This window comes from Mesoplodon bidens (genome assembly GCF_964165515.1).
Source record: "Mesoplodon bidens genome assembly, chromosome: 18".
In the NCBI taxonomy this organism is placed as follows: Eukaryota; Metazoa; Chordata; class Mammalia; order Artiodactyla; family Ziphiidae; genus Mesoplodon; species Mesoplodon bidens.
In genome coordinates, this window is record NC_138175.1 from 50,024,923 (window position 1) to 50,051,993 (window position 27,071).

The 27,071-nt window shown below is 40.1% G+C and overlaps 1 protein-coding gene across 2 annotated transcripts; it reads left to right on the plus strand.

Moving 5' to 3' along the window:
* The first annotated feature begins 2,376 nt into the window (after positions 1-2,376).
* Positions 2,377-27,071, plus strand: ZNF283 (zinc finger protein 283). Of its 2 annotated transcripts, XM_081215396.1 has the most exons (6): positions 2,377-2,536; positions 3,021-3,055; positions 5,600-5,666; positions 5,976-6,063; positions 8,289-8,415; positions 19,625-27,071. In XM_081215396.1, the coding sequence occupies exons 3-6, from the start codon at positions 5,653-5,655 to the stop codon at positions 21,325-21,327; spliced, it is 1,932 nt and encodes a 643-aa protein (XP_081071522.1). In that variant the 5' UTR covers positions 2,377-2,536; positions 3,021-3,055; positions 5,600-5,652; the 3' UTR covers positions 21,328-27,071. The 2 variants fall into 2 exon arrangements, with proteins under 2 accessions (XP_081071522.1, XP_081071521.1); XM_081215395.1 differs by lacking the exon at positions 3,021-3,055.

The window sequence follows — 27,071 nt, forward strand, 5'->3', positions numbered from 1 at the left end:
TCACACAAGAAAAACCTTTTTGAAGACGATCGTGACTTTCAAAAGGTCCACTTGCTGAAAGTTCAGTAAATGGGATACTGTCCTTTACCTGAGATCCAAGTCCTCTGACATTCATCTTCAACTAGCTCTGCAAACAGCCTCTCAGCATGTTACCCAATGCTATTGATTTTGACGACAGAGAAATTGTTTTAAGGATTTTTAGCTGTGATGAAGCCAATTAGGGTGAAGCAAAAGAGAGACTTTTGGAAAAAAGGTTAGAAAAGAAAATCCTTTTTTGGCACATATATACAGTGGAATATTACTCAGCCATAAAAAGAAACGAGATTGAGTTATTTGTAGTTAGGTGGATGGACCTAGAGTCTGTCATACAGAGTGAAGTAAGTCAAAAAGAGAAAAACAAATACCGTATGCTAATGCACATATATGGAATCTAAAAAAGCAGTACTGATGAACCTAGTGGCAGGGCAGGGATAAAGACACAGACGTAGAGAATAGACTTGAGGACACAGTAGGGGGAAGGGGAAGCTGGGATGAAATGAGAGAGTAGCACTGACATATATACACGACCAAATGTAAAATGGATGGCTAGTGGGAAGCTGCTGCATAGCACAGGGAGATCAGCTCGGTGCTTTGTGACCACCTAGAGGGGTGGGATAAGGAGGATGGGAGGGAGGCTCGAGAGGGAGGGGATATGGGGATATATGTATCCTTATAGCTGATTCACTTTGTTGTACAACAGAAACTAACACAACATTGTAAAGTAATTATACTCCAATAAAGATATTAAAAAATGCTCTTTTTTCAGGAACACTTGGGACTTTATTCTGAACTTGTAATAGGAAAGGAATTTTATCTTCTTCCCTAATACTATATCCATTAACTGTTCATCTATTTTTACCTACCATTTCAGATCAGTAAAAAAGTCTGTCAGAAGAAACTACAGATATTTTGGTTCAAAACTGCCAACTGCAACAGGCCCTGCCTAGAAAATGGAAACCTGGTTTTGTATATTTAGAATATTTTAAAACACAATTATCACTCTTAAAAATAAAACAAGTAGTTTTCTGATTGACTATAATTATGTAGTCTCAAACAGGCTCCTTGCCTTGTCTGACCTAAGCTAGGATGTCTGATTACCTAATTCTGGGCTCTGCTCTAACCTATCTGCCTCTACCCGTGGGAAGTTATTTCTTTAATCCAGGGTTTTCAAAGTTATTTGCTCAAGTTCTCTTAACATCATGAAGATTGGAAGCCTACCTCAGCCACTCCAAGACTGGCTGTTACTTTGATTTCTTCTTTCTTTTTCAAAGTTATGCTATTTGCAGTCTTTCCCAGAAAACATCTTTGATTCATCATGAAACATCCAAATCTTTTGGCAGATAAATTGCAAGTCTTTTTCTGCATATTAAATTTGATTCTCCACGAAGATGTAATAACACTATTCTATATCATAGGTAACGAAACTGGTTTATTGTCACTCACTATCAAAACACACAGTCACAATTTCCAGGCACATATAGAGGTTGGTAGTCAGATAATCAAACTAACATGCAAAGCTAGATAACACTGTACTGTTTTTCAATCCCAGCTGGACAGTGTTCCACTTTCACAATTACCATGGTATGCACACAAAAGAAAAGCCTATCAGAAAAAACATCTTACAAATATTGTCACCTTCGGTTTCTGACATTAACAGAAATACACAAAGACACAGACCTCCTCAAGTCTCTCAGTCCTACAAAGACCTTCTCACAAGTCTCCAGGGTCACAATATCCATTCACGACCACTTATTGTTGCTTTCCAACAGTAGCATATAACCTCTGATACAAACCGCCTTACACCTAAGGAAACAGATTCACATTTGCAGAAACTATCCCATGAAAATAAAAAAAGTCTACATAGGGTTCCAGACACCGAATCGGACCCACAAGCGCACCCAAAGCAAGACACATTCATCTTTTCGACTGCCAGACCCTGCTCCAGTCTCTCGTGCCCAGGTAAGCTCGTGACCCCGCTCAGGATCATTCTCACGGACTTTACCCAGGATGCCCTCGCTCACAGAGGGCAGTGCCCTGGTCACGCGCCCCCTCCCTCTCCCCCAACCCTGGACTCCAGAATGCGTTCCTCAGCCTTCGCTGAGATCCTCTTAATTCGCCCACAGCCATGCTAAAGACTACTGGGCCACTAGGCTCGACCAAGACTCGAACTACTTCTTCCAGCTAAGACCGGAGATTCGGGTGGGCTTTGGAAAAGGCGCCTCTGATAGGCGGAGCCGAGTTGCATGCTGGAAGCATTCTGAAGGTCCAGGTTCCCAGCTTCTGGGGATTCGTCTGCCGCGGACTACATTTCCCAGAAGTCTCAGGGCACAGGACCTCTCGGGGCAGGGCGAGATTGCCTGCGGAGAGCGCCTGGAAGCGCCGGGCTCCGAGCTTCAGAGGATGTTCCGGCTCTTACTTCCCATGAGCCACTGGGCCCAAACTAACCTCCGTTTCTGGGTCCCTCTCCGGTGTCTTCGAGATTTTTGGACTTTGCGCGGTGAGTTGGTCGCGTCCGAGGAAGTGATCAGCGCCGGGTGAGGGTGGGAGGGCTCAGCGGACTTCCCCAGAGCCTTGTCGGAACCAGCAGTGCGTGTGGGAGTGACACTGGGAGGCGCTCGAGGTGAGAAGGCCCGGGCAGCGGACAGGGCGAGTCATGTCCGGAGCCTCAAGCCTGTGTGTGAACGAGAGGCTGAGAAGGATGGTGTGTGACAGACGGCGTGACAGGGCCGGGGTGTGTCTCCCTGACGGTGTGTGCGATTGGGAATGTGACGGGGTCGTGAAGTGCGTGACCTTGTTTGTAGGTGTAGTTTGCTTGGGAGGGATGCTCTAGGTTCCTTCTAGACTCTCTTAGGGGCTGCCAGAGTTAAGTGACCGCAAGAAAAGAATTCCAGGACCAAGCCCTAGAATGTACGTTTCCAGTAAGAAGGTACAGATCTAGTCTTGGGATGAAAATTTGACACATGGACGTGTCCTCGTGACAGGCTCCTGGAAAGACATGATTGGGGAGGTCCCACAGGTAGGATTCCTAGAAAAGTCACCTCCTTGGGGGACCAGCTACCTGTTTCAGCTCCACTACAAACAGACCTCTGTCCCCAAGAATTGCTGTCAACGCAACTCCAGTTTCCCTTTAAATTCCGTTTGTGTATGTGTGGATGAAGGCAGATGTGGCCCTGGAGGGTGTTTTGTTTTGTTTTGTTTTTAGTTAGGTTTGTCTGTGTTCCAAGAAATACTGGTGTCTCGTGATATCTCCCCACCCCCTCCTGCTGCCCCTAACGCCCACCCCCCCCAACCCTAGTTGCTACTGGGTTTCTAAGAAGGACCCTGAGAAGGACAGAATTGTTGGATATTTAGAAATCAAGGTTCAGGTGAATTTGTGTTTCTTTTTTAATCATAGTTACTTTTGTTTTTAGATCATGATGCTATTTGCTTTCCTTGACCAGAAATATCTTGACTGTCTGTCAAGACACTTGACTAGTAGTGTCTATCTTGGGTCTTCCTTCTGGTGAATGACCCATCATGCTGCTGCCTCCCTCTTCCCAGAGGCCCCCTATTGTCCTTTTCCTCAGTCAGTAGCCATCCGTTCATATGACAAATTGTTCAAATCCTCCAGTACATTTTCCCTTTCTAAGCAATTTTTTTTTTTTTTTGGCCCTACCGCGCGGCACGCAGGATCCTAGTTTGCCGTCTAGGGATGGAACCCGCCCCTCCCCCGTGCAGTGGAAGGGCGGAGTCTTAACTCTGGACCTCCAGGGAAGTCCCTAAGCATTCTGATGGTATAGAAGCACACCTCCTCCAGGAGGTGGGCTGGAGGTGGGATGTTAGGGCTTTATTTTAGACTATGATTACTTGAGGAGATTAGCATTTAGGTGGTATCGAATACAAATTAGTTTTTATCTGCTCCACAGTCATGGTTTTCAAAGCAAGGCAAGGTAGGAGGGGATTGGTTATTTCAGGTAGTAAATTACAATGTTGTGAGGCTTTCAGGGGTGGGAATGTGACTGAGCTTTGAGCATGGTGTTGCCGAGTCCAAGCTCAAACTACTTGCCCCAGGACAGGCCGATAAATCGAGAGATGAGTTGTTGGGGCAAGGAATAGCGACTTTATGCAGAAAGCCAGCAGACCGAGAAGACGGTGGGTTCATGTCCCAGAGAAGCATCTGGCCTGAATTAGAATTCAGGCTTCTTTTATACTGAAAGGTGAGGGAGTGAAGTCAAACATTTCCTGGTTCCTGTCAGCCTCTGGAGGGGATGTGTTAATTTTTTCCTCCCTGTAGGTATTCATAGGTGGATCTGGTCAGGATGTTTCCTGTGAGCTAAACAAAGGTATTTTAGCTTAATGCTCATTACCTGGGGGGTTTAGGCAGTGTTCCCAGAGATGGGCCATTATGTATAATTAAACTTATAGGCAACATCTCTTTAGTGATTAACTTGTAATAGAACATAAAGGTTCTTCCCTATTACAGTAGTGGTTTGCAGTTTGTACCCACAAGGGCAGAGACTTTCAGATAGTTTTTAGGTAGAAATCTGTAGCATTGCTAAACATGAGTTATTTCAGGTCCAATTCTGTGTGGATTGTGAGAGGTAGTACTGTGCTGTGGTTAAGAGTAAGGCTCTGGTTCTAGAGCATCTGGATCCAGCTCTACCTGTTACTTGCTGTGTGAGTGTAGATTAACAACTCAGGCTCTCTGTGCCATGTCTACAAAATTGGAACAAAGTAATACCTACCTAATGGAGTTATAATGATGTAAGTTGAGTTCATATGTGTAAAGCTCCATAGAACAGTGCCTGCCCCATGATACAGGCTTAGTAAATATTAAGATTTGCTGTTATGTGGTGATTCTGGATCATGCCACATCAACTTTTTATAGATCAAAATATGAAGAGAAATAAAATGCTTGTGGTGGGTGCTTGCAAGTTTGAAAAAGTTACCAGGGGCTCAAATGGTCTAGAACAGGAAATCTTAACCTGAGGTCTTCTTATTCCATTTATAAGCATCCAGGTGATCACAGATCCCTTGAAATAGAGACAGAATTTTTGTACATATTTGTAAATTAATTTTCTAAGTGGGCAGAGTGTCTCTAATTTCATGAGATTACCGAGTACGCGTGACCCCAAAAAGATCTAGCTCCGTTTGTCTGGAATAAAATTATAATAGCTTGGAAGGAGCTTTTACAAATTTAGCATCCAATGACATGGAAACAGTTAAGTAAATGCAGTATACCATTTGATGAAATAATATGCACCTAATAAACATTATGTTTATAAAGAATCAAAAGAAGGGAAAATGTAAATGATAAAATATCAAGCAATAGTTATAGTTATGAACAAAAGTACTTAAGAATATTATGAGTTATATATGGATCCCATCCAATGAGAGTTTTGAAAGACATTTTTCAAGGATTTTATCCAAATGTTTTAAATTGACCATTCAGTGAAGAATTAGAGAGGTGTAGCCACACCTGTTAGGTATCTACTCTGTACCAAATATTGTTCTGTTTATATGCATATATTTCCTTGCTGTGACTTTGAAGGGGACTTACGTAATTTCTGTTCATTCACAGGAGAATCTTGACAGTGAAAGTGTCTCACTGTAGTGACGAGCTACAGCTACAAGATGTTGAAGAGCTGGTAGGTGTCATTTGTTTCAGACCCACCGATTTTCAGTGTTGGGCCTATTTATTCAGTTTTCCTAATGACTGAATTCCCTGTCACTCAGTTTTTTACATTTGGAAATATCTTTATTTTTCTGATTATGGAGTTAATGCAGGTTTGTTGCAATAAATTTAGCAATCCAGGGAATGTATAGAGAAGGAAGTTAAAATTATATCCTGTAGAGTTAATCATCTCTAATATTTTGATGTATTTTTACTCAGTTGCTTAAGGCAGGACAGGATCACTTAAGCACACCTGATCTAAAGCTTCTTTTTCCTTCTGCAGCTCTGGCTTTTCTGGACTCTGTGCTTCACCAGTAGAGGAACCCTATGGAGCATTAATTAGTTCCTGCAATTCTAGAACCATGACTGATGTAAGTTAGTATTTCTCTCTCCTTGAAGTGTTGTAATTTTTAGGTCATGTGAATCTTTTCCTGAATTAACCCTAAAGCTTTCTACTTAACAGAACCCCATCCCTGAACCTGCTTCTCGGTTCCTTCTGTTCCAGTAAAGGATGATGCCAAATAGCCCAGCATCCTCCCTCTGTGCCTTTTCCAATCAATGCCATCATATTCATTGAGCACATTACTCAACATCTCCTGCGGTTCAGTCTTCCATCAAGAGCAGTGAAGGAATGGAGTCCTTGAAGGGAAATATTTGAGTGTCTGTCAGAGAATAATGTAAAGAAATATAGAGAACAATCAGCTTGCTTTTATTTGTATACAAGGAAAACCAACAGTAGATTGAGTTCATCTTTCAAAGGCACAAAGAGGATTCATAGAAGAAGGAAAGAGGAGAGAATGAAAGACTGCAGACATTTGGAAAGCAACAGTTTCCCTTTTGCAAGCTAAGATGCTGATTAGTTCATGTCCTATCTAGAAAAAAATGGCTGAAGTTCCCCCAATTGTTTTTCTTTTTCAGGCTAAGATACAGCTAGCAAAGAAGTCAGTCAGGATACTCTGCCCTTAGCCAGCTGGATGGCTACCCACGAGAACAGTTTCAGTAGTCTGTGTATTATCTGGAAGAGCTTTGGTGTTTAACTAGGACATATCCATGGCAGGCTGTCTTGGGTCTTGCCTTTTGTTATCACTTCCATCTTTGTTCGGCCAGGGCTGCCCCATTTCCCTTATCAGAATTTCTCATCCCAAGACAGGTCTGCGGTGTGATGAGTTAGTGATGAGGGTCCCTTTGGATCACACAGGAAAACATGGAACTTCTTCACAGACTTGAGTTTTCCAGAAAGACAAGATGGAATTTGGGATTTCGTCATCTTAGCCTCAGTTTGTATGAGATCACATGCTTTGCAATCTTTTAGGATTAGAGCAGGGAGTGAGTGGTTCTTTCCAGGGACTCCCTTATCAGTAAACACCAGTGTCAAAGTTTGTTTAGTTATTGACCAGGATGTGACATCTGTGTTGTGTCTGATATCCTCTATCAATATCCTCCAACTCAGGAACAAGGAATGTGTTAAGCAACAGGTGGTTGATGTTACTATCTAAAAAGATAATCCAGATTCTTAAAATAATCCAGATTCTTAAGTACTGGCTGATAATAGACTCCTGGAATTAAGAAAATCTTGGAAGTTTTGTTCAGCCTAAATGTATAATAGTTATTAATCTCATATATCCATATGATGAACTGAATTGCAGCTAATAGAAACATTTTTCATATTCGATTCATCATAATAAGAAAAAATGCTGATGATCTAATCTCACAACATGGTTCACTTGAGGCTTAATGATAATCCTTAATTGAAATCATTTTTCTAAAATGAGATTTTGTAGGACATTTGGAAAAAAGTTTTCATGTTTTTTTGGTATTTCTTAAAGGGAAAAGATGGTGTAGCAGTTCACATTTATAAAGAATTTATGAGACTTCCCTGGTGACGCACTGGTTAAGAACCTGCCTGCCAATGCAGGGGACATGGGTTCGAGCCCTGGTCCAGGAAGATCCCACGTGCCGCGAAGCAACTAAGACTGTGCGCTACAACTACTGAGCCTGCACTCTAGAGCCCGCGAGCCACAACTGCTGAAGCCCGCACGCCTAGAGCCCATGCTCCGCAACAGGAGAAGTCACCGCAATGAGAAGCCCGTGCACCACAATGAAGAGTAGCCCCCGCTCGCCGCAACTAGAGAAAGCCCACGCAGCAACGAAGATGCAGCCATAAATAAATAAATAAATAAATAGATAAATAAAATAAATAAATAAGAATTTGTGAAGCAGGCACTTAGCAGGTTGTTTGTATGTATACACACCCGTAAACGCCCCCATCCCCTTCCCCCAACACTATTTTTATTTAATAGAAGAGAAACATTATTTTATGCATTATCAGACAGGTCTGGATAGCTGAGTTACCTCACAGTATCCAGGAAGTTCTTTCTGCTGTAATAGGTTTCTTCTAGAACATGTAGACACTCTGCTTTAGTCATACTAATTTCTTTACTTTTCCCTACCCATACGTCTCACAGGCTTCCAGCCGACTTGATTGTTATATTTTCCTCTTCTTATAGTTTATGCTTCATACTCCTCTTTTTTCCTCTTGGAAATAGTTTCTAAATTTCTTTAATTTCACAAGTAATGTGTGGGTTTTTGGTTTTAGGGCTTGGTGACATTCAGGGATGTGGCCATCGACTTCTCTCAGGAGGAGTGGGAATTCCTGGACCCTGCTCAGAGGGACTTGTACGTGGATGTGATGTTGGAGAACTATAGCAACTTGGTCTCACTGGGTAAGTTCATCTGCCTGACATAGTTTAGAATCTCCTCTCTGGAACATCAGCTTTCTGCACTAGGCATTACAGGGCTATCTTTGAAGAAACCAGGTGAATTTCTCCTCCGTGTTCTCAAATGAATGTTTTGGTATTTGTTGGCTTAGAAATGGGTTCATTGAGCACCTCGATCGTCCCATCCCTCAGTGAGCTTCAACCTTCCTCTGGCCCTTCCTGTAATGGCCTCTCTTCTTTAATGTCCATGGAGCTGGATTTGCATTATGGGGTGTTTATTTCATAACCACTGTCAAAGAAACCAGATTTCATACTGTGTTTAGCTTCAACATTTCTATAGATGATCTGTGTCTTTGCTACTCAAAGTGTGGTTCTTTTTTTTTTTATAAATTTATTTATTTTCTATTTACTTATTTTTTGGCTGCTTTGGGTCTTCATTGCTGCACGTGGGCTTCCTCTAGCTGCGGCCAGAGAGGGTTACTCTTTTTTTTTTTTTTTTTTTTTTTTTTTTGCTGTACGCGGGCCTCTCACTGCTGTGGCCTCTCCCGTTGCGGAGCACAGGCTCCGGACACACAGGCTCCGCGGCCATGGCTCGCGGGCCCAGCCGCTCCGCGGCATGTGGGATCTTCCGGGATAGGGGCACGAACCCGTGTCCCCTGCATCGGCAGGCGGACTCTCAACCACTGCGCCACCAGGGAAGCCCTAGGGTTACTCTTCATTGTGGTGCAGGGGCTTCTCATTGCGGTGGCTTCTCTTGTTGTGGAGCAGGGGCTCTAGGCACGTGGGCTTCAGTAGTTGTGGCACGTGGGCTCAGTAGTTGTGGCTCGCAGGCTCTAGAGCACAGGCTCAGTAGTTGTGGCGCATGGGCTTAGTTGCTCTGCAGCATGTGGGATCTTCCTGGACCACGGATCGAACCCATGTCCCCTGCTTTGGCAGGCAGATTCTTAGCCACTGCGCCACCAGGGAAGTCCCGGAAGTGTGGTTCTTTTGTATTAGGAACCATAGAAAGGCCAGAGCAGAGTTAGTGAAGGAGAGGGTACCAAGAAGTGAGTCAGGGAGACAGGCAGGGCCCAGGTGACAGGCAGCATTGTTGGTTTTGGGGAAGAATGTGGATTGTTCTCTTAGTGGTTAGAAGCCATGATTTGCTTTATGTGGGGTTATAATTTTTTTTATTGTTAAGTATTACACAAATACTTATCATCAGCTTCTTCCGGGGCTTGTTAGAGGAACTTTTTTTTTTTATTAATTAATTAATTAATTAATTTTTGGCTGCATTGGGTCTTCGTTGCCGTGCATGGGCTTTCTCTAGTTGCGTCAAGAGGGGGCTACTCTTTGTTGCGGTGCGTGGGCTTCTCCTTGCAGTGGCTTCTCTTGTTGTGGAGCACGGGCTCTAGGCGTGTGGGTTTCAGTAGTTGTGGCATGCGGACTCGGTAGTTGTGGCTTGCGGGCTCTAGAGCACAGGCTCAGTAGTTGTGGCGCATGGGCTTAGTTGCTCTGCAGCATGTGGGATCTTCCTGGACCAGAGATCGAACCCATGCCCCTGCACTGGCAGGCGGATTCTTTTTTTTTTTCCATATCTTTATTGGAGTATGATGGCCTTACAATGTTGCATTAGTTTCTGTTGTACAACAAAGTGAATCAGCTATAAGTATACATATCCCCTCCCTCTTGAGCCTCCCTCCCATCCTCCCTGTCCCACCCCTCTAGGTCGTCACAAAGCACCGAGCTGATCTCCCTGTGCCGTGCAGCAGCTTCCCACTAGCCTTCCATTTCACATTTGGTTGTGTGTTTATGTCAGTGCTACTCTCTCACTTCGTCCCAGCCCCCAGCCCCCTATTCCCACCCTGGACCCGTGTCCTCAAGTCTGTTCTCTAAGTCTGCGTCTTTATTCGGCAGGTGGATTCTTAACCACCGCACCAGCAGGGAAGTCCCCGGGGCTTGTTAGAAATGCAGCTCGTCGAGTCCTACCCCAGAGCTGCAGAACAGAATCTACATTTACACAAGATCCCCAGGTGATTTTTTTTTTTTTTTTTTTTTTTTTTTTTGCTGTACGCGGGCCTCTCACTGCTGTGGCCTCTCCCGTTGCGGAGCACAGGCTCCGGACACACAGGCTCCGCGGCCATGGCTCGCGGGCCCAGCCGCTCTGCGGCATGTGGGATCTTCCGGGATAGGGGCACGAACCCGTGTCCCCTGCATCGGCAGGCGGACTCTCAACCACTGCGCCACCAGGGAAGCCCCCCCAGGTGATTTTTATGCATACTAAAGAATTGCTGCCCTTTGTTATATTCTGACCCATGTATGGGGAGTACAGCTAGAAACAGGATCCTGACATACTCTGGCTTTCAAAAGAGCCTCTCCACTTTATGTAGCAGTGGATTGAATGAACAGAAATTCATACTAAGTGAATATGTTCCTTTACTTCCAACATATTTGAAGTTGAAAGTTACAATCTGTGAACTTTGCACTTTACAAAGTTAAATCCTACACTAAGTTAAATCCTAGAAATGTCTCACAAAACTTGTTTCCACTTAAGCAAAATAACAACAGTAATAATAATAATGCTAATAGTTAACATTGTGCTTACTATAAACCAGGCCCTGTTCTAAGCAGAGCAAATACATGAACTTATTTAACTTTTACAGCATCCCCATGAGGTAGGTACTATTTTTAACCCTTTTTATAGATGAGATTACTGAGGCACATACAGTTTAAGTGCCTTCCCAAGGTCACAGAGCTGGTGGGGAGGCAGTGGCAACAACTGAACCTAGGAAGTCTGGCTCCAGAATCTGTGTTCTTAACCACTGTGTTCTGTTTGCTCTAAAGAGATAGAACCTGAATGAGTCTAAAACAAGATCATTTTCCTACTTATATGATCTTATGTTCTTCATTCCCACCATCCTTCTCTTCTCTGAAGTCTTCATCAATACTATTTTTACCTTTACTTATTGCAAATTTAACCAAATGTTTTGCCCTTATAATTAAAAACAACAACAACAACAAAACCCTTACACCATTTGGCATTACTTTTCTTGCAAGCAGACACTCCATTTCTAAGCCAGATATGATGACATTATTGGAGCAAGGAGAAGAGCCCTGGGTAGTTGAGGGGTGGATGGGGTACAAGAAGTCGGATCCCAGGAAGGCAAAGGCAGGAGGGAACCATCAGTGCAGGAACAACCTCACAGGTCGTGGAGGAGGAGAAGGGGGAACAGCTGGGATGGTGTTTGGAAACTCCTTATGAAGGACCAAGGCCTGGGAGGAGATAAGAGATCTCAGTTTGAGCTACAAAAGGAACTTCATCTTCATCTCATTTCCCAGGCTCCTTGTTTTTCTTCTTATTATTCCCTCCCATTTCAGTGAGGAAAATGTTCTTTTTTGTTCCCAATGGAACCATTTTACTTACATGTTGTATGCAGCTGCTTTCCAGCTCTTTTGCATTTGTGTGTGTATGTGAATGAATGTACATATTCATTCATAAATTAGTCAAACATTTGGAGTGCCTGCTCCTAGCCAGGCATTGTACTGGGCACTATTAATACAATCAGGAACAAGATTGATAACTTGCTCATTCTCATGCACTTTATGTAGTTGAGGAGAAACATAAAATAAGTAAACAAGTAGATAAATAGTATCATGTAATGAAACATGTTGTTCAGAAGAGGCAAACAGCATAAGAGAATAGAAAATGATGAGAATTGATAGGGCCAATTCAGATAAGATGGTCAGGGAAAGCTTTCTTGAACAGAGACATGAAGCCTGGGATCAAGTTATATGAATACCTGGGGGAAGAATATATCAATCACAGTGAACGGCAAAGGCCCTAAGGTTGGTAAGGAACTTTATTGGAGGAACTCTAAGAAGGCCAGGGTAGAGTTAGTAAAGGAGCATGTGCTAAGAATTTGGGTCACGGAGATAGGCAAGGGCTAGACAGTATACAGTTTTGGGGTTTTTGTCTTAAGAATATATATATTTTTAGATTATATTCCATTATAGGTTATTACAAGATATTGAATATTGTTCCTTATGCTGTACAGTAAATCCTTGTTGTTTATTCTATGTATAGTAGTTTGTATCTGTTAATCCTATATTCCTAATTTATCCCCGCCCCAACTTTCCCCTTTGGTAACCATAAGTTTGTTTTCTATGTCTGTGAGTCTGCTTCTGTTTTGCATATAGATGCATTTGTACTATTTCTTAGATTCCACATATAAGTGATATCATATAATATTTGTCTTCCTCTGACTTACTTGACTTAGTATGATATTCTCTAGGTCCATCCATGTTGCTGCAAATGGCAATATTTCTTTCTTTTTTATGGCTGAGTAATATTCCATTGTGTATATATACCATATCTTTTAAAATGAATTGTCTATTGATGGGCACTTGGGTTGTTTCCATGCCTTGGCTGTTGTAAATAGTGCCACTATAAACATTGGGGTGCATGTATCTTTCTGAATTGGAGTTTTCATCTTTTTGGAATATATGCCCAGGAATGGGATTGCTGGATCATATGGTAGCTCTATTCTTAGTTTTTTAAGAAACCTCAATACTGTTTTCCATAGTGAGTGCACCAATTTATATTCCTACCAACACTGTATGAGGGTTCCCTTTTCTCCACACCGTCTCCAGCATTTATTATTTGTAGACTTTTTGATGGTGGCCATTTTGACCGGTGTGAGGTGATACCTCATTGCAGTTTTGATTTGCATTTCTCTAGTACTTACTGATGTTGACCATCCTTTCAAGTGCCTGTTGGCCATCTGTATGTCTTCTTTGGAAAAATGTCTGTTTAGGTATTCTGCCTATTTTTTGATTGGGTTGTTTGTTTTTTTGATACTGATCTGTATGAACTGTTTGTTAATTTTGGAAATTAACCCCTGTTGGTCGCATCATTTGCAAATATTTTCTCCCACTCTGTATGTTGTCTTTTCATTTTGTTGATGATTTCTTTTGTTATGCAAAAGCTTTTAAGTTTGATTAGGTCCCATTTGTTTATTTTTGCTTTTATTTCTCTTGCCTTGGGAGACTGGTCTAAGAAAATATTTCTACGATTTATGTCCAAGAATGTTTTGCCTGTTTCTCTTCTAGGAGTTTTATGGTGTCATGTCTTAATATTTACGTCTTTAAACCATTTTGTATATGGTGTGAGGGAGTGTTCTGATTTCATTGATTTACATGTAGCTGTTCAGCTTTCCCAACACCACTTGTTGAAGAGACTGTCTTTTTTTCATTGTATGTCTTGTCTCCTTTGTCGTAGATTAATTGACCGTAGATGTATGGGTTTATTTCTGGGCTCTCTATTCTGTTGCATTGATCAATATGTCTGTTTTTGTGCTAATACCATGCTGCTTTGATTATTGTAGCTTTGTAATATTGTCTGAAGTCTGGAAGAGTTATGCCTCCAGCTTTTTTTCCTCTCAGGCTTACTTTTTCAATTCTGGGTCTTTTGTGGTTCTGTATAAATTTTAGGATTATTTGTTCTAGTTCTGTGAAAAATGAGACAAACAACAATGAAAACACAACTTACAAATGAATGGGATGCACCAAAGCAGTTCTAAGAAGTTCACAGTGATACAGGCCTTCCTCAAGATATAAGAAAAATTTCAAATAAACAACCTAACCCACCACCTAAAAGAATTACAAAAAGAAGAACAAACAAAACCCAAAGTCAGCAGGAGAAAGGACACAATAAAGATCAGAGAGGAAATAAATAAAAAAGAGATCAAAACAACAATAGAAAAGGTCAATAAAACCAGGAGCTGGTTTTTTGAAAAGATAAACAAAATCGACAAACCTCTAGCCAGGCTCACCAAGAAGAAAAGAGATACAACCCAAATAAACAAAATAAGAAATGAAAGAGGAGAAATAACAACCAATACCATGAAAATACAAAAAATAATAAGGGAATACTATGAACAGTTATATGCTGACAAATTGGACAACCTAGAAGAAATGGACAAATTTCTAGAAACATACAGCCTGCCAAAACTGAATCAAGAAGAAACAGATATAAAGCAATTATACTCCAATAAAGATGTAAAAAAAAAAAAAAGAAGAAGAAACAGATAATTTGAAGAGACTGATCACTAGAAATGAAATAGGATCTGTAATTTTAAAAAACTCCATGCAGGGCTTCCCTGGTGGCGCAGTGGTTGAGAGTCCGCCTGCCGATGCAGGGGACACGGGTTCGTGCCCCGGTCCGGGAAGATCCCACATGCCGCGGAGCGGCTGGGCCCGTGACCCATGGCCGCTGAGCCTGCGCATCCGGAGCCTGTGCTCCACAATGGGAGAGGCCACAACAGTGAGAGGACCGCATACCACACACACACACACAAAAAAACTCCATGCAAACAAAAATTCCAGGACTGGATGGCTTCTCTGGGAGATTATACCAAACATACAAAGAAGAACTTCTACCTATCCTTCTCAAACTACTCCAAAAGACTGAAGAGGGAATGCTTCCAAATTCATTCTATAAAGCCATCAGCACCCTGATACCAAAACCAGACAAAGACACTACAAAAAAAGAAGATTACAGGCCAATATCATTGATGAATATAGATGCAAAAATTCTCAACAAAATATTAGCAAACCGAATCCAACAATACATAAAAAGGATCATACTCCATGGTCAGTTGGATTCGTTCCAGGGTCACAAGCCTGGTTCAACATATGCAAATCAATCACTGTGATACATACACCACATTAACAAAAGAAAAGAGAAAAACTCCATGATCATCTCAATAGACACAGAAAAAGCATTTCATAAAAATCAACATCCATTCGTGATAAAAACTCTCACTAAAGTGGGTATAGAGGGAACATATCTTAACATAATAAAAGCCATTTACAACAGACCCACAGCCAACGTATCAATAGTATTCAGTGGTGAAAAGCTGAAAGCCTTCTCACTAACTTCAGGAACAAGACAAGGATGCCCACTCCCACCACTTCTATTCAACAAAGTATTGGAGGTCCTAGCCACAGAATTCAGACAAGAAAAAGAAATAAAAGGTATCCAAATTGGCAGGGAAGAGGTAAAATAGTCACTATTTGCAAATGACATGATACTCCATATAAAGAACCATAAAGACTTCACACAAAAACTATCAGAACTAAAAAATAAATTCAGCAAGGTAGCAGGATGCAAGATTAGTGTACAGAAATCTGTTGCATTTCTTTATACTAACAGTGAAATACCAGAAAGTAAAAAAAAAAAAAAAAAAAAATTCCATTTAAAATCATGTCCAAAAAAAAGTACCTAGGAATAACTTAACCAAGGAGGTGAAAGACCTATATGCTGAAAACTATAAAACATTGCTAAAGGAAATTAAAAATGATTCAAAGAAATGGAAAGATATCCCATGCTCTTGGATTATAAGAATTAATATTGTTAACATGACCATACTACCCAAAGCAATCTACAGATTTAATGCATTCCCTATCAAAATACCCATTTCTTGTTACTTCTGAAGATTCCAGGCCTATTATTTTTATTTATTTATTTATTTATTTATTTATTTATTTGCAGTATGTGGGCCTCGCACTGCTGTGGCCTCTCCTGTTGCGGAGCACAGGCTCCGGACACGCAGGCTCAGCAGCTATGGCTCACAGGCCCAGCTGCTCTGCAGCATGTGGGATCTTCCCGGACTGGGGCACAAACCCATGTCCCCTGCATCGGCAGGTGGACTCTCAACCACTGCGCCACCAGGGAAGCCCCCAGCCCTGTTATTTTGTACAGTGTTCTTCAGTTTGGGTTTGTCTGCTCTTTCCTCATGATTAGATTTGGATTATGCATCTTTGGCAGGAGTATCACAGAACTGATGGTGTGTTCTCCTTGCATTCTGTCAGGTGGAGCAAATGATTTGTCATTACTGATGATGTTTACTTTGAGCAGGTGATTATGGTAGTGTCCACTGGCCTCCTCCCTGTAAAGTTAATCTTTTTTCCTTTAATGAGCCTTTTGTGAGGAGGAACTTTGAAACTATTAAGTATTGTATTACTCTTCAAACTTTCAACTTATTCATATGTTGGATTTCTAGTCAGTGGGTTGTAATCTGTTCTTCCCATTATTTATTTTGAAGCTGGTCCTGGATTTGACCAGTGGGAATTCTCTCAACAGTGGTTTCTGTGTCCTTTGGCATGTCTCCATCACACTTAGAGCACCTCCTTATTTTCTTCCCAACATCATGTTCCAGGCTCATCTTGCACTTTCCCTGCTCCAGCCCTAAAGTCAGCCATTTCTTCAAGGTGCCCTGGTTCCTTTTAGTTGAGAATGCTATTTAGAAGCCAGAATCTGGGTACTAGATTTGCTCATTGCTGCTGGGGGATGGCTGTCCCTAGGCCCTCTCAGTGGACAGAGTAGGGAATATGTTTATATGCATACATATGTATACATGCACACATGTTTACATCTATAGATTGAAACCATGAGTTCACACAGATATCTCCATTTCAACACTACAGGTTTCATTTCAGCTTATTCACTTTCCATATTTCTAACTCCCTTTTCTGACAGTGAAAAACCTGGGTTCCATTATCCTTAATGTATTTATTGTCAAGCCTTGAACAACATGGGTTTGAACTATGCAGGTCCACTTATATGCAGATTATTTTTCAATAAATATACAGTTGACCCTTCATTTCCATGTGTTCTGCATCTGTGGAAAAGGAGGGTCGATTATGGGACTTAGCATCCTCAGGTATGGGTTCTGAGGTGGGTTCTGGAACCAATCCCCCAAGGATCCCAAGGGACAACTATACTTATTTGATCAAACTCTCTATGTGTAACCAGTCTTCTATTATCACCACCACCACCACCACCTTGATTATGTGATTGCCTGTCTCATCCCACTTGGGCTGTGACAACCCATGCCAGGTCACTCACACACAGACACTTGTCCTTACCCTGCTTGCATTCTGACTCCTGACGTAGGACAACCCTTTTATACTGAAACCCTCCTCATGCTGGTTGACCTTTAGTACCCCGCTCTGGGGCTTCATTTTGTTAAATCTTGACCCGTGAGGATGCATTTTTAGAATATTCTGTGTGATGAAATGGGAAGTCTCCATTAAGCTCTTTTGCTGTATACTAAGGTGCAGTGGTTGCCTTGAGGGAAACCACCTGTGCCGATGTTTGAATTGTGAGTTAAACTAGCTGCTTTTTTCATGGAACACAGTTTTGTTTTTGTTTTTTGGTTTTTCTTTCCCTTGGAAGAATGAGGCAAACTATGGTTCTTTAGGCTTGGGTATTTGGAAAACATTTTCTTGTAGATGAGCCTGTCACTTTAAGAACAACTAAAAGTATTTGTTGCCAATGATAAAATCCAAACTTTTAAGTAAAAATTAGAATTGTGTGAGGCTTATATCTATTATTTTGAGCTTTACAGCTTCCCAATAAATAAAATAAATTCTGGTGAGGTGATATTATTAATGTGATTTTTTGATATCATGTAATGAAATATGTCAACATTTCAAAGATCTGCATAACTCAGTGAACCACTGTTTTTCAGATAACCAGTACATAGTACAAAATTATGCATGGATAAAAAGTCATCCAAAGTGCAATGGATTTTAATGTAACATAGTATGAAAAGTTCACCAGTATGGTTGCATATTCCACATTGGACCTAATCTTTAAGAAACCACCGCGTCTCAATTTTTACTGTAGTATCAAAGAATAACACCCACAATTACCTGAACAGGTTCATAGACTATTCTGCCATTTTACAATTACACATCTGTGGGAGGCTGAATTTTCTTCATATCCTTCAACCAAAATAGCATTGCTACAGATTGAATGCAAAAGCAGATGTGAGAATCCAGTTGTCTTCTGTTAAACCAGATATTTTCAGAAGATTAAAACTATAATTCATTAATTTTTTTGTTTGGGAAAATTTAATTATTTAATGTTATTTGTTAACATTTAATGATTTATTGTCACTTTAAAATGAATTAATCTTTAAATTTCTATTTTAATTTCTAATATGGTAAATATCAAAAGATATAACCCACATAAACAAAACCTCTTTTGGGTCCTCAGTGCTTTTTTTTTAAACATCGAAAAAGAAGTTAAACCTGTATTCATTTACTAATACTGTTAAGCATTACACAGAAACATTCAAGTCCAAGTAACTATAATACAAGCCCAATTAAAATTTATTGCACTGTTTGTTGATGCTAAGTTGTACAAAACTGTACTCCTTTTAGTTGACATTTGGTCATCTCAAAGTAATTGTACTATTAGGTTAGTCAATTTAAATACTGTGGCTTCCTTTTGGATATACACACAGTCTTTACACCCAAATGTAAATGTATACAAAGCAATAAGACATTGTTAATTAAAATAGCAATAATGCAGTTTAATTCATGATTAAAATTACTTCCCACAATCACATCCACAGTACTCATCCACCATTAAATAGCTCAACCAAAATATTATACAATCACCAATAGGCAAAAATACTAGATTTGTATATTTTGTATTTCAAATATACTTATGCATGTGCAAGCAAGGGATTTACCAATATTTAAGAGTATAAGAAATACTGAGACCAAAAAATTTGACCAAACCATACCCTGCTGCTCCAGGGTATGGTTCTTACTTTCAGTATATGGTCTTTGAGAGGCTTCAAATAAATGCTTGGGGATGTTCACTGAGGTCTTCCCATTCAGGTTGGGTTGGCACTCCGGTGTACAACCTCTAGAATCTCTGAGAGTACCCCAGTCACATCGTGGGGAGGCACCTTGTGGATGCATAATGACATTCAGTTACAGATCCAAGGGAGAATCCCTGTATAGATTCCCGGAACTTCTTTGCATGACTTCTTTCTCTGATAAATCTTGAACCACAAATTCCAGTCACCTTAGCAGCCCTGAACTCAGATCCTAATATCCTTTGCCCAGTGACTTGACTAGTGGAAGGGCACATTTTGGTTTAAGAGATCATTTACACAGGAAGATGAGGGACTTGTTAAAGCGATCTTTGTGGAATCCTCTAGTAAACTGTCATATCAGAACATTAATATCACAAGAACTGAAAAATCAAAGCTGAGTTTATTGTAGGACAGGGGAGAGGCTTGTGCTTAGGAATTCAGTAAGTCTCCTGATTGAGTTCACTTATGGGTATTCTTTTCAATTTGTCTTTATTTCTACTATGAAGGGCTTTTTTTCTGGTAAAGGCAATAAAATGTGTGGTTTTCTTGTTTTCTTTCAGATTTGGAGTCAACATATGAGACCAAAAATACATTTGCAAAAAAGGACATTTTTGAAATAAATTTTCCCCAACAGGAGATAAAGGAAAGAAGTAAAACCCTTGGCTTTGAGGCATTCCTTTTCAAAAATAATTGGAAGTGTAAGAGAAGATTTGAGGGCCTCCAGGGACATCAAGAGGGATACTTCAGTCAAATGATAATCAGCTATGAAAAAGTGCCCACTTACAGAAAACGTAAATCTCTTACTGCACATCAAAAAATTCATAATCAAGAGAAACCCTACGTTTGTAAGGAATGTGGGAAGGCTTGTAGTCATGGCTCAAAACTTGTTCAACATGAGAGAATTCATATGGCTGAAAAACATTTTGAATGTAAAGAATGTGGGAAAGACTTTTTAAGTGCCTATCAACTCACTGTGCATCAGAGATTTCATACTGGTGAGAAACCTTATGAATGTAAGGAATGTGGGAAGACCTTTAGTTGGGGATCAAGCCTTGTTAAACATGAGAGAATTCATACTGGCGAGAAGCCCTATGAATGTAAAGAATGTGGGAAGGCCTTCAGTCGTGGCTATCACCTTACTCAACATCAGAAAATTCATATTGGTGTGAAATCTTATGAATGTAAAGAATGTGGAAAGGCCTTTTTTTGGGGCTCAAGCCTTGCTAAACATGAGATAATTCATACAGGTGAGAAACCTTATAAATGTAAAGAATGTGGGAAGGCCTTCAGTCGTGGCTATCAACTTACTCAGCATCATAAAATCCACACTGGGAAGAAACCTTATGTATGTAAAATATGTGGAAAGGCTTTTTGTTGGGGCTATCAACTTACTCGACATCAGTTATTTCATACTGGCAAGAAACCCTATGAATGTAAAGAATGTGGGAAGACCTTTAATTGTGGCTCAAGTCTGGTTCAACATGAGAGAATCCATACTGGTGAGAAACCCTATGAATGTAAAGAATGTGGAAAGGCCTTTAGTCGTGGCTATCACCTTACTCAACATCAGAAAATCCATACTGGTGAGAAACCCTTTGAATGTAAAGAATGTGGGAAGGCCTTTAGTTGGGGTTCAAGCCTTGTTAAACATGAGAGAATCCATACTGGTGAGAAATCCTATGAATGTAAAGAATGTGGAAAAGCCTTTGGTAGTGGCTATCAACTTACTCGACATCAGATATTTCATACTGGCAAGAAACCCTATGAATGTAAGGAATGTGGGAAGACTTTTAATTGTGGCTCAAGTCTGGTTCAACATGAGAGAATCCATACTGGTGCTAAACCCTATGAATGTAAAGAATGTGGAAAGGCCTTTAGTCGTGGCTATCACCTTACTCAACATCAGAAAATCCATACTGGTGAGAAACCTTTTAAATGTAAGGAATGTGGGAAGGCCTTTAGTTGGGGTTCAAGCCTTGTTAAACATGAGAGGGTTCATACTGGTGAGAAATCCTATGAATGTAAAGACTGTGGGAAGGCCTTTGGTAGTGGCTGTCAACTTCGTGTTCATCAGAGATTTCATACTGGCAAGAAACCTTATCAGTGTAAGGAATTTGGAAAGACATTTACTTGTGGCTCAAGCCATGTTCAACATGAAAGAACTAATAATAATGATAAACCCTACAAATATAAAGAATGTGGGGAAGCCTTTATATGGACAGCTTACTCAAATAAGACAGTTGATGCTTGTGAAACTTTATGATTGAAGAGATGTGAAAGAACATGTTTTTGTGTGTGTACAGACAACTTAAAACAGGAGGAGAAGTCTTACTCTTGAGAAACGTTATGAATGTAGGGAATGTGCAAAAGCCTCACCTGTGTATGGACAATTCACTTGATACCAGAAAATTCATACTAGTGAGAAATATTTTGAAAATGAGGAATATGAAAAGGCCTTTTGACTTCTGTATGATCCTATTGAACACCTGTACTGATGTGAAGCCATTTAAATGTAGGGAATGTGTAAAGATCTATATTTAATTCATGGTACAAAGTCTCATAAGCATTGGAAAAATTATGCTCGTTACTCTTTAAGGGAAGGATCTAAATTTAATTTGGTTCTTGCCCTGCATATCAGAGAATTCATACTGCTGTGAAATCCTGTGAATTTAAGGAATGTGGGAAGACTTGTAGACATGGTAAACATCTTAGAATACATCAGGGAATTAATCCAAATGAGAAATCCTTTGAATTAGAATTGTAGGAAGGATTTTAGACAAGTGCTACTCAAACTATTGGCCAGAGACTTTTTGTCAGTCCACAGAATTGTTACCTGTCAAACATGAGATAAATGCAGAAAGTGAGAGTAAGTGTCTGGAAACTTTTATAGCAATTTGATATTGCCATAACATATTTTACAAAAGTATCAGTCGATGAATGATTGGAAATTAAAAACAAAAAGTTTGTCCTTTCATAGATAATTTGAGAGACAGCATTCACACTTTTTAAAACATGATACAGGTCACAATGTGAATTAGAACAAGAAATCTGTCCCTTGTTACCTCCCTGATTAAAGTAGCAGAATATTCATTCCATAGGAAGGTTTGGCTAATGGGGGAATCACAATTTCCTTCTGCCCATAAGAGCATAGAGAATTTATACCAGATATGTTAATTTAGTGAATGTATAGAAGCTTTCCAACACTATTCAATCTTTGTTAAACTTCAGCACACTCTTCCTAGAGAATAACCCTGTTAATATCACAAATGTAGGAAACACCTTATCCATGGCAGAAACCATACTTATTTTTTTAATTTTTTCGGTACACAGACCTCTCACTGTCGTGGCCCCCCATCGTGGAGCACAGGCTCCGGACGCGCAGGCTCAGCGGCCGTGGCTCACGGGCCTAGCCGCTCTGTGGCATGTGGGATCTTCCTGGACTGGGGCACGAACCCGTGTCCCCTGCATCGGCAGGCGGACTCAACCACTGTGCCACCAGGGAAGCCCAACCATACTTATTTTTATCACCATTCTACCTCCTTATTACTCATGGGATGTTGGGCAAACTGCTTATCCCCTCTGGGTATCATGTTTAAAATGCTGGTGATGGTAGCTCTGTAATAGTGCTGTTGTAGAGATTGGATGGATATAGTATGGGTCAAATCATTGGAAGAGTATCTAGTATGTAGCCTGGCTCAATACATACTATTCTTATTATCATCATCATAAATATTACTACTGGTGAGGTCTTAGGAGAGGAATGCCCGTTTCATATAATGAATTTAGAAAAGTACCCATAACCACTCATCCATTTGAATTTCAGATAGTGCATTCTGGATAAAAGATCTAGTAAAATGTAAAGAATTTGAGAGGATTTTTATTCATAATTTATCCCTTAAGCTGCATCAAAAATTAAGACTAAAAAGAAACATTTTGGATTTAGTAAGTGTTAAGATGTTGGGACTATACCTGGAGAAGAATCAGAGAGAAATGTGAAGCAATTTGCTGTAATGAATCCCAAGAGACAAGTGGTAAGTAAAATTCTCCACTCACTTTTCGAGGTATATTAGAAATTAAAGAGAACAAAAAGAAAACTGTCCATTTTGGAATTCTTTACCAAAAGTTTATTATGATCATTTTTTAGACATTCAGAAAAATTTAAAGGACAATATAATGAACATCCATCTACTCTCTATACGGAATCAAGAATTCTAAACATCTGGCCATTTTTGCTTTTTGAATATATATTCACGCATGGCATTTGGTTGTCATGTCTTTAGATTTTAGTCTTGAACAGACTTTTTGAAGATTTCAGGAAAGCTGTTTTATAGAATGCCATACATTCTAGATTTTGTTCTCTCATAGTGAAATTTAATTTGTACCTCTATCCTTCATATCTCTCATAAAATCAAGTTAGAGGATTAAACATTTTCCACCAGAAAAATTCATAGGAGGTGACATGTACTTTTTATTGAAAGACATCATAAGCAATTAATATCCATTTTCCCCACTATCACCAATGCTATGTTTGATCATTAAGATGGTGATCGCTGGACTTCCCTAGTGGCGCAGTGGTTAAGAATCTACCTGCCAATGCAGGGGACATGGGTTCAATCCCTGGTCCAGGAAGATCCCACATGCCACAAAGCAACTAAGCCCACGCGCCACAACTACTGAGCCTGCACTCTAGAGCCCGTGCTTCGCAACAAGAGAAGCCACCGCAATGAGAAGCCTGCACACTGCAATGAAGAGTAGCCCTTGTTCACTGCAACTAAAGAAAGCCTGCGCAAAGCAACAAAGACCCAACGCAGCCAAAAATAAAATAAATAATAATTTTAAAAAAAGATGGTGACTGCTAGAGTTCTCCATTATAAAGATCCATTCATTATACATCTAGTAGGATTAGTGAACCTTGGTCAGCTACTTTTGGGAATGTATAATCATAAGTATGTATAAGTTCTGAATCAAAGAGCAAATTGAAACAATTAGAGATTTTGCAGAAAACAATGATAATGAAATGATTGTATATCGGAGCTTGTAGGATGTCCCTGAAGCTCTACTCAGTGGAAAAGTAATACCACTGTTAATATGTCTTGGAGGAACCAAGATGCATCTGGCCCAGATGGAGGGCCAGAACTATACCTTGTTTCCCCCAGTATCTACATGATTCCTGTCACACTGAACTAAGAAGCCAGAAAAAAACCAAATCCTAAACCAAAATACAGAAGCAATCAATATAGCTAAAATTTGAGATTAATGATTAGGAATTAAAGCAGTAGTCTTCGATCATTATTCCTCTGTGAAAAGTCCACTAACCTCAACTAGACTTTGATAAATCTGAACAAGGAAAAATCAAGAAAATTGGCAACATTGTAGAATCATGAATAAGAAAGGAGATATAATTATAGATATGGAGGGGTTTTTTTAAGGCAATACAATGTATTTAAACCTATTTGGACCAATAAACAAAGGAAAAGGCTGAAAAAATTGGCCCAGGATCTCCCTTTTAGAAACAACACTTGGAAATTGTCATCTCTTTAGGTAAAAATTTCAAGACGAAAATAGCTAAAAATTTTACTAACTCATCTTACCTGGATAACATAAATCTAGTAACAAAACTAAATGGAGATACCCTCTAAAAAGCAAAAGCTAGATTAACTGAATTTAGGTAAATGTAAAAATTCTAATTAAAATATCAGCAAGCAGAATCCAAATGTAAGATGTAAGATTGTGCAATAGAAAATATATGGGATATCCAGACCCAAAATTTTCTGGTTTAAATGGAAATATAAGCTAACTGACAAAAAATTGAATCAGCACAAGTGTAATTCATTCTGATAGTTTATCTTAGACCTGTATGACTTTTAGAGTAGGAAATCACACACAGCGACTTAATTCTAAGATGAATTTTAATATTTGGAAATCAGAATGCATCTCAAAGTTGGTGGCTTCTCACATTCACTTTCATCTGGGTGGCTGTCATGATTTAGTGCTAGCATCAAAGCATATTAGTTATGATGAAATAGAAGTGTGTGTATATACTCACAGAATTCAACCCTTTAAAAATTACTCATTTCCAAATATCAGTTACATCAAAACTGCATTGGCAAATGTCTGTGGTTCATCTTGGTCATTGTTTTAATCTGCACCCTACATCTATGTCCATTTTGTGCAGGTAGGCCATCCGTGATATCACTGTACAGTCGTTTACTGGCTAGTGGTTGACAACATTATTCCACATAATTGCAATTTTAATCATCCAATGTAACACAAAGCAGAATACTTTTGAGTGTTTATAATAGAGTAAAGCATTACCAGTCAGTATTTTACTCCTCCTGGGTGCCATAGTTGCATGTTAACTAGGAGATGTGGAGATCGTGCCTCGTCCCACCAAGCATTTCTGAAATTGTCTCCAAGATCACCAGTACTGGGTTTCCCTGGTGGCGCAGTGGTTGAGAGTCCGCCTGCCGATGCAGGGGACACGGGTTCGTGCCCCGGTCCGGGAAGATCCCACATGCCGCGGAGCGGCTGGGCCCGTGAGCCACGGCCGCTGAGCCTGCGCGTCCGGAGCCTGTGCTCCGCGACGGGAGAGGCCACAACAGTGAGAGGCCCGCGTACCGCAAAAAAAAAAAAAAAAAAAAAAAAAGATCACCAGTACTTAAAAATACTTGAAAAACAAGGGGAATTCTCTGGTGAAAGAAGCTTATGAAGCAGCATCTTCTAAATCCCCCTTAGGGAATGACCAAAAGCACCTTATCAGCTTATCAAAAGACAAAAGAGTAGTGAAGAAAATTGTTCAACTTTGTTTAAATTGGTATATCTCAAACTGTACTATGGAAATACCATTTCTCATGACTTATTAACATCTTAGGGATGTGAAGCTGCATTGGGAAATGCTGCCATAACTAAAAGAGAGTCTGTAAAGTTGGAAATTTCAGTCACCAAGTCTGATTGTTAGCTGACAGGATGACAGCATCATGCTCTCAGACGGTTGCCTTCTAACGTTTTCTCTCATTTGTGAGTAAAAATAGTTTTGTATCTAAGTAGGCCTGGCTCCTGAGTTTTATCAAATGCCATTTCAGTATCCCTTTCTGCAGTGGTGTAGTATTTAATTTGTTAATGTTATAATGTATACTGGCAGACCCTTTGACTTCTTCCCATCCCTGGATATACCCAGGTTAGCCACTGATGTGTGTGTGTGCGCGCGCGCACGTGTCTGTTTTACATGCACTGCTTGATTTCATTTGCTACTATTTTATTTAGAATGTTTACATCTCATGAGTGAGACTGATAATTGTCTTTTAAAATGTATTTTTGTATGTTTTGTATTGTGATTATCTGTTCCCTAAAATTGCAGGACTGTATTGGGTTGTTTGGTTTTGAATTGGAGACCCTTAATCGCTCTTCTATTTCATCTGTTTATTTGCTTGTTTTCAAATTTCTACTTAGGACACAACAATTTCTCTGAGTGCCCAGCACAGTTCCTCTAAGGAACCTTCATAGCCGAGATCCACATAAAAGCATTCCAACACTGCCTCTCATTGAAAATCCTTCATTATATGTTCTTGGGTATGCTGTGTTGGGAAGTCAGAGCTCCTTATAGGACTGTTATGACCAAACTTGTCCATGTCTTTCAGAGCATACGTGTACACATTTCTTTCTCTATATACTGGAAGTGAAATTGATTGGGTTTGGTTATGAGTATGCCTGTGTTCAGCTTTAGTAAGTTTAGTTCTCCTGTTCTTCCAAACAGATACACCAACTGGCACTCCCACCAGCAGTGTGTGTTTGTATCCTTGACAATACTTGGCATCGTCAGTTTCAGATATATATATTTTTTCTGCTACTCTGGTAGGTATATAGTGGCATCTGATTGTGATGATTGTGGTTCACATATCCAATTTTCTGATTGTTCATTGGCTATTTGAATATTTTTGCAATCTCTTCCTCCTTGCTCATACACCATTGGATGCAATAGGTTTGTCTAGTTTCACAAAGTATCTGTAC

What these genes read in the sequence shown, in the direction of transcription:
- ZNF283 (XM_081215396.1), top strand. An exon ending in ATTCTAGAACCATGACTGAT is followed by an intron (nt 6,064 to 8,288) that starts GTAAGTTAGTAT and finishes TTTTGGTTTTAG; the next exon opens with GGCTTGGTGACATTCAGGGA. An exon ending in TAGCAACTTGGTCTCACTGG is followed by an intron (nt 8,416 to 19,624) that starts GTAAGTTCATCT and finishes GTTTTCTTTCAG; the next exon opens with ATTTGGAGTCAACATATGAG.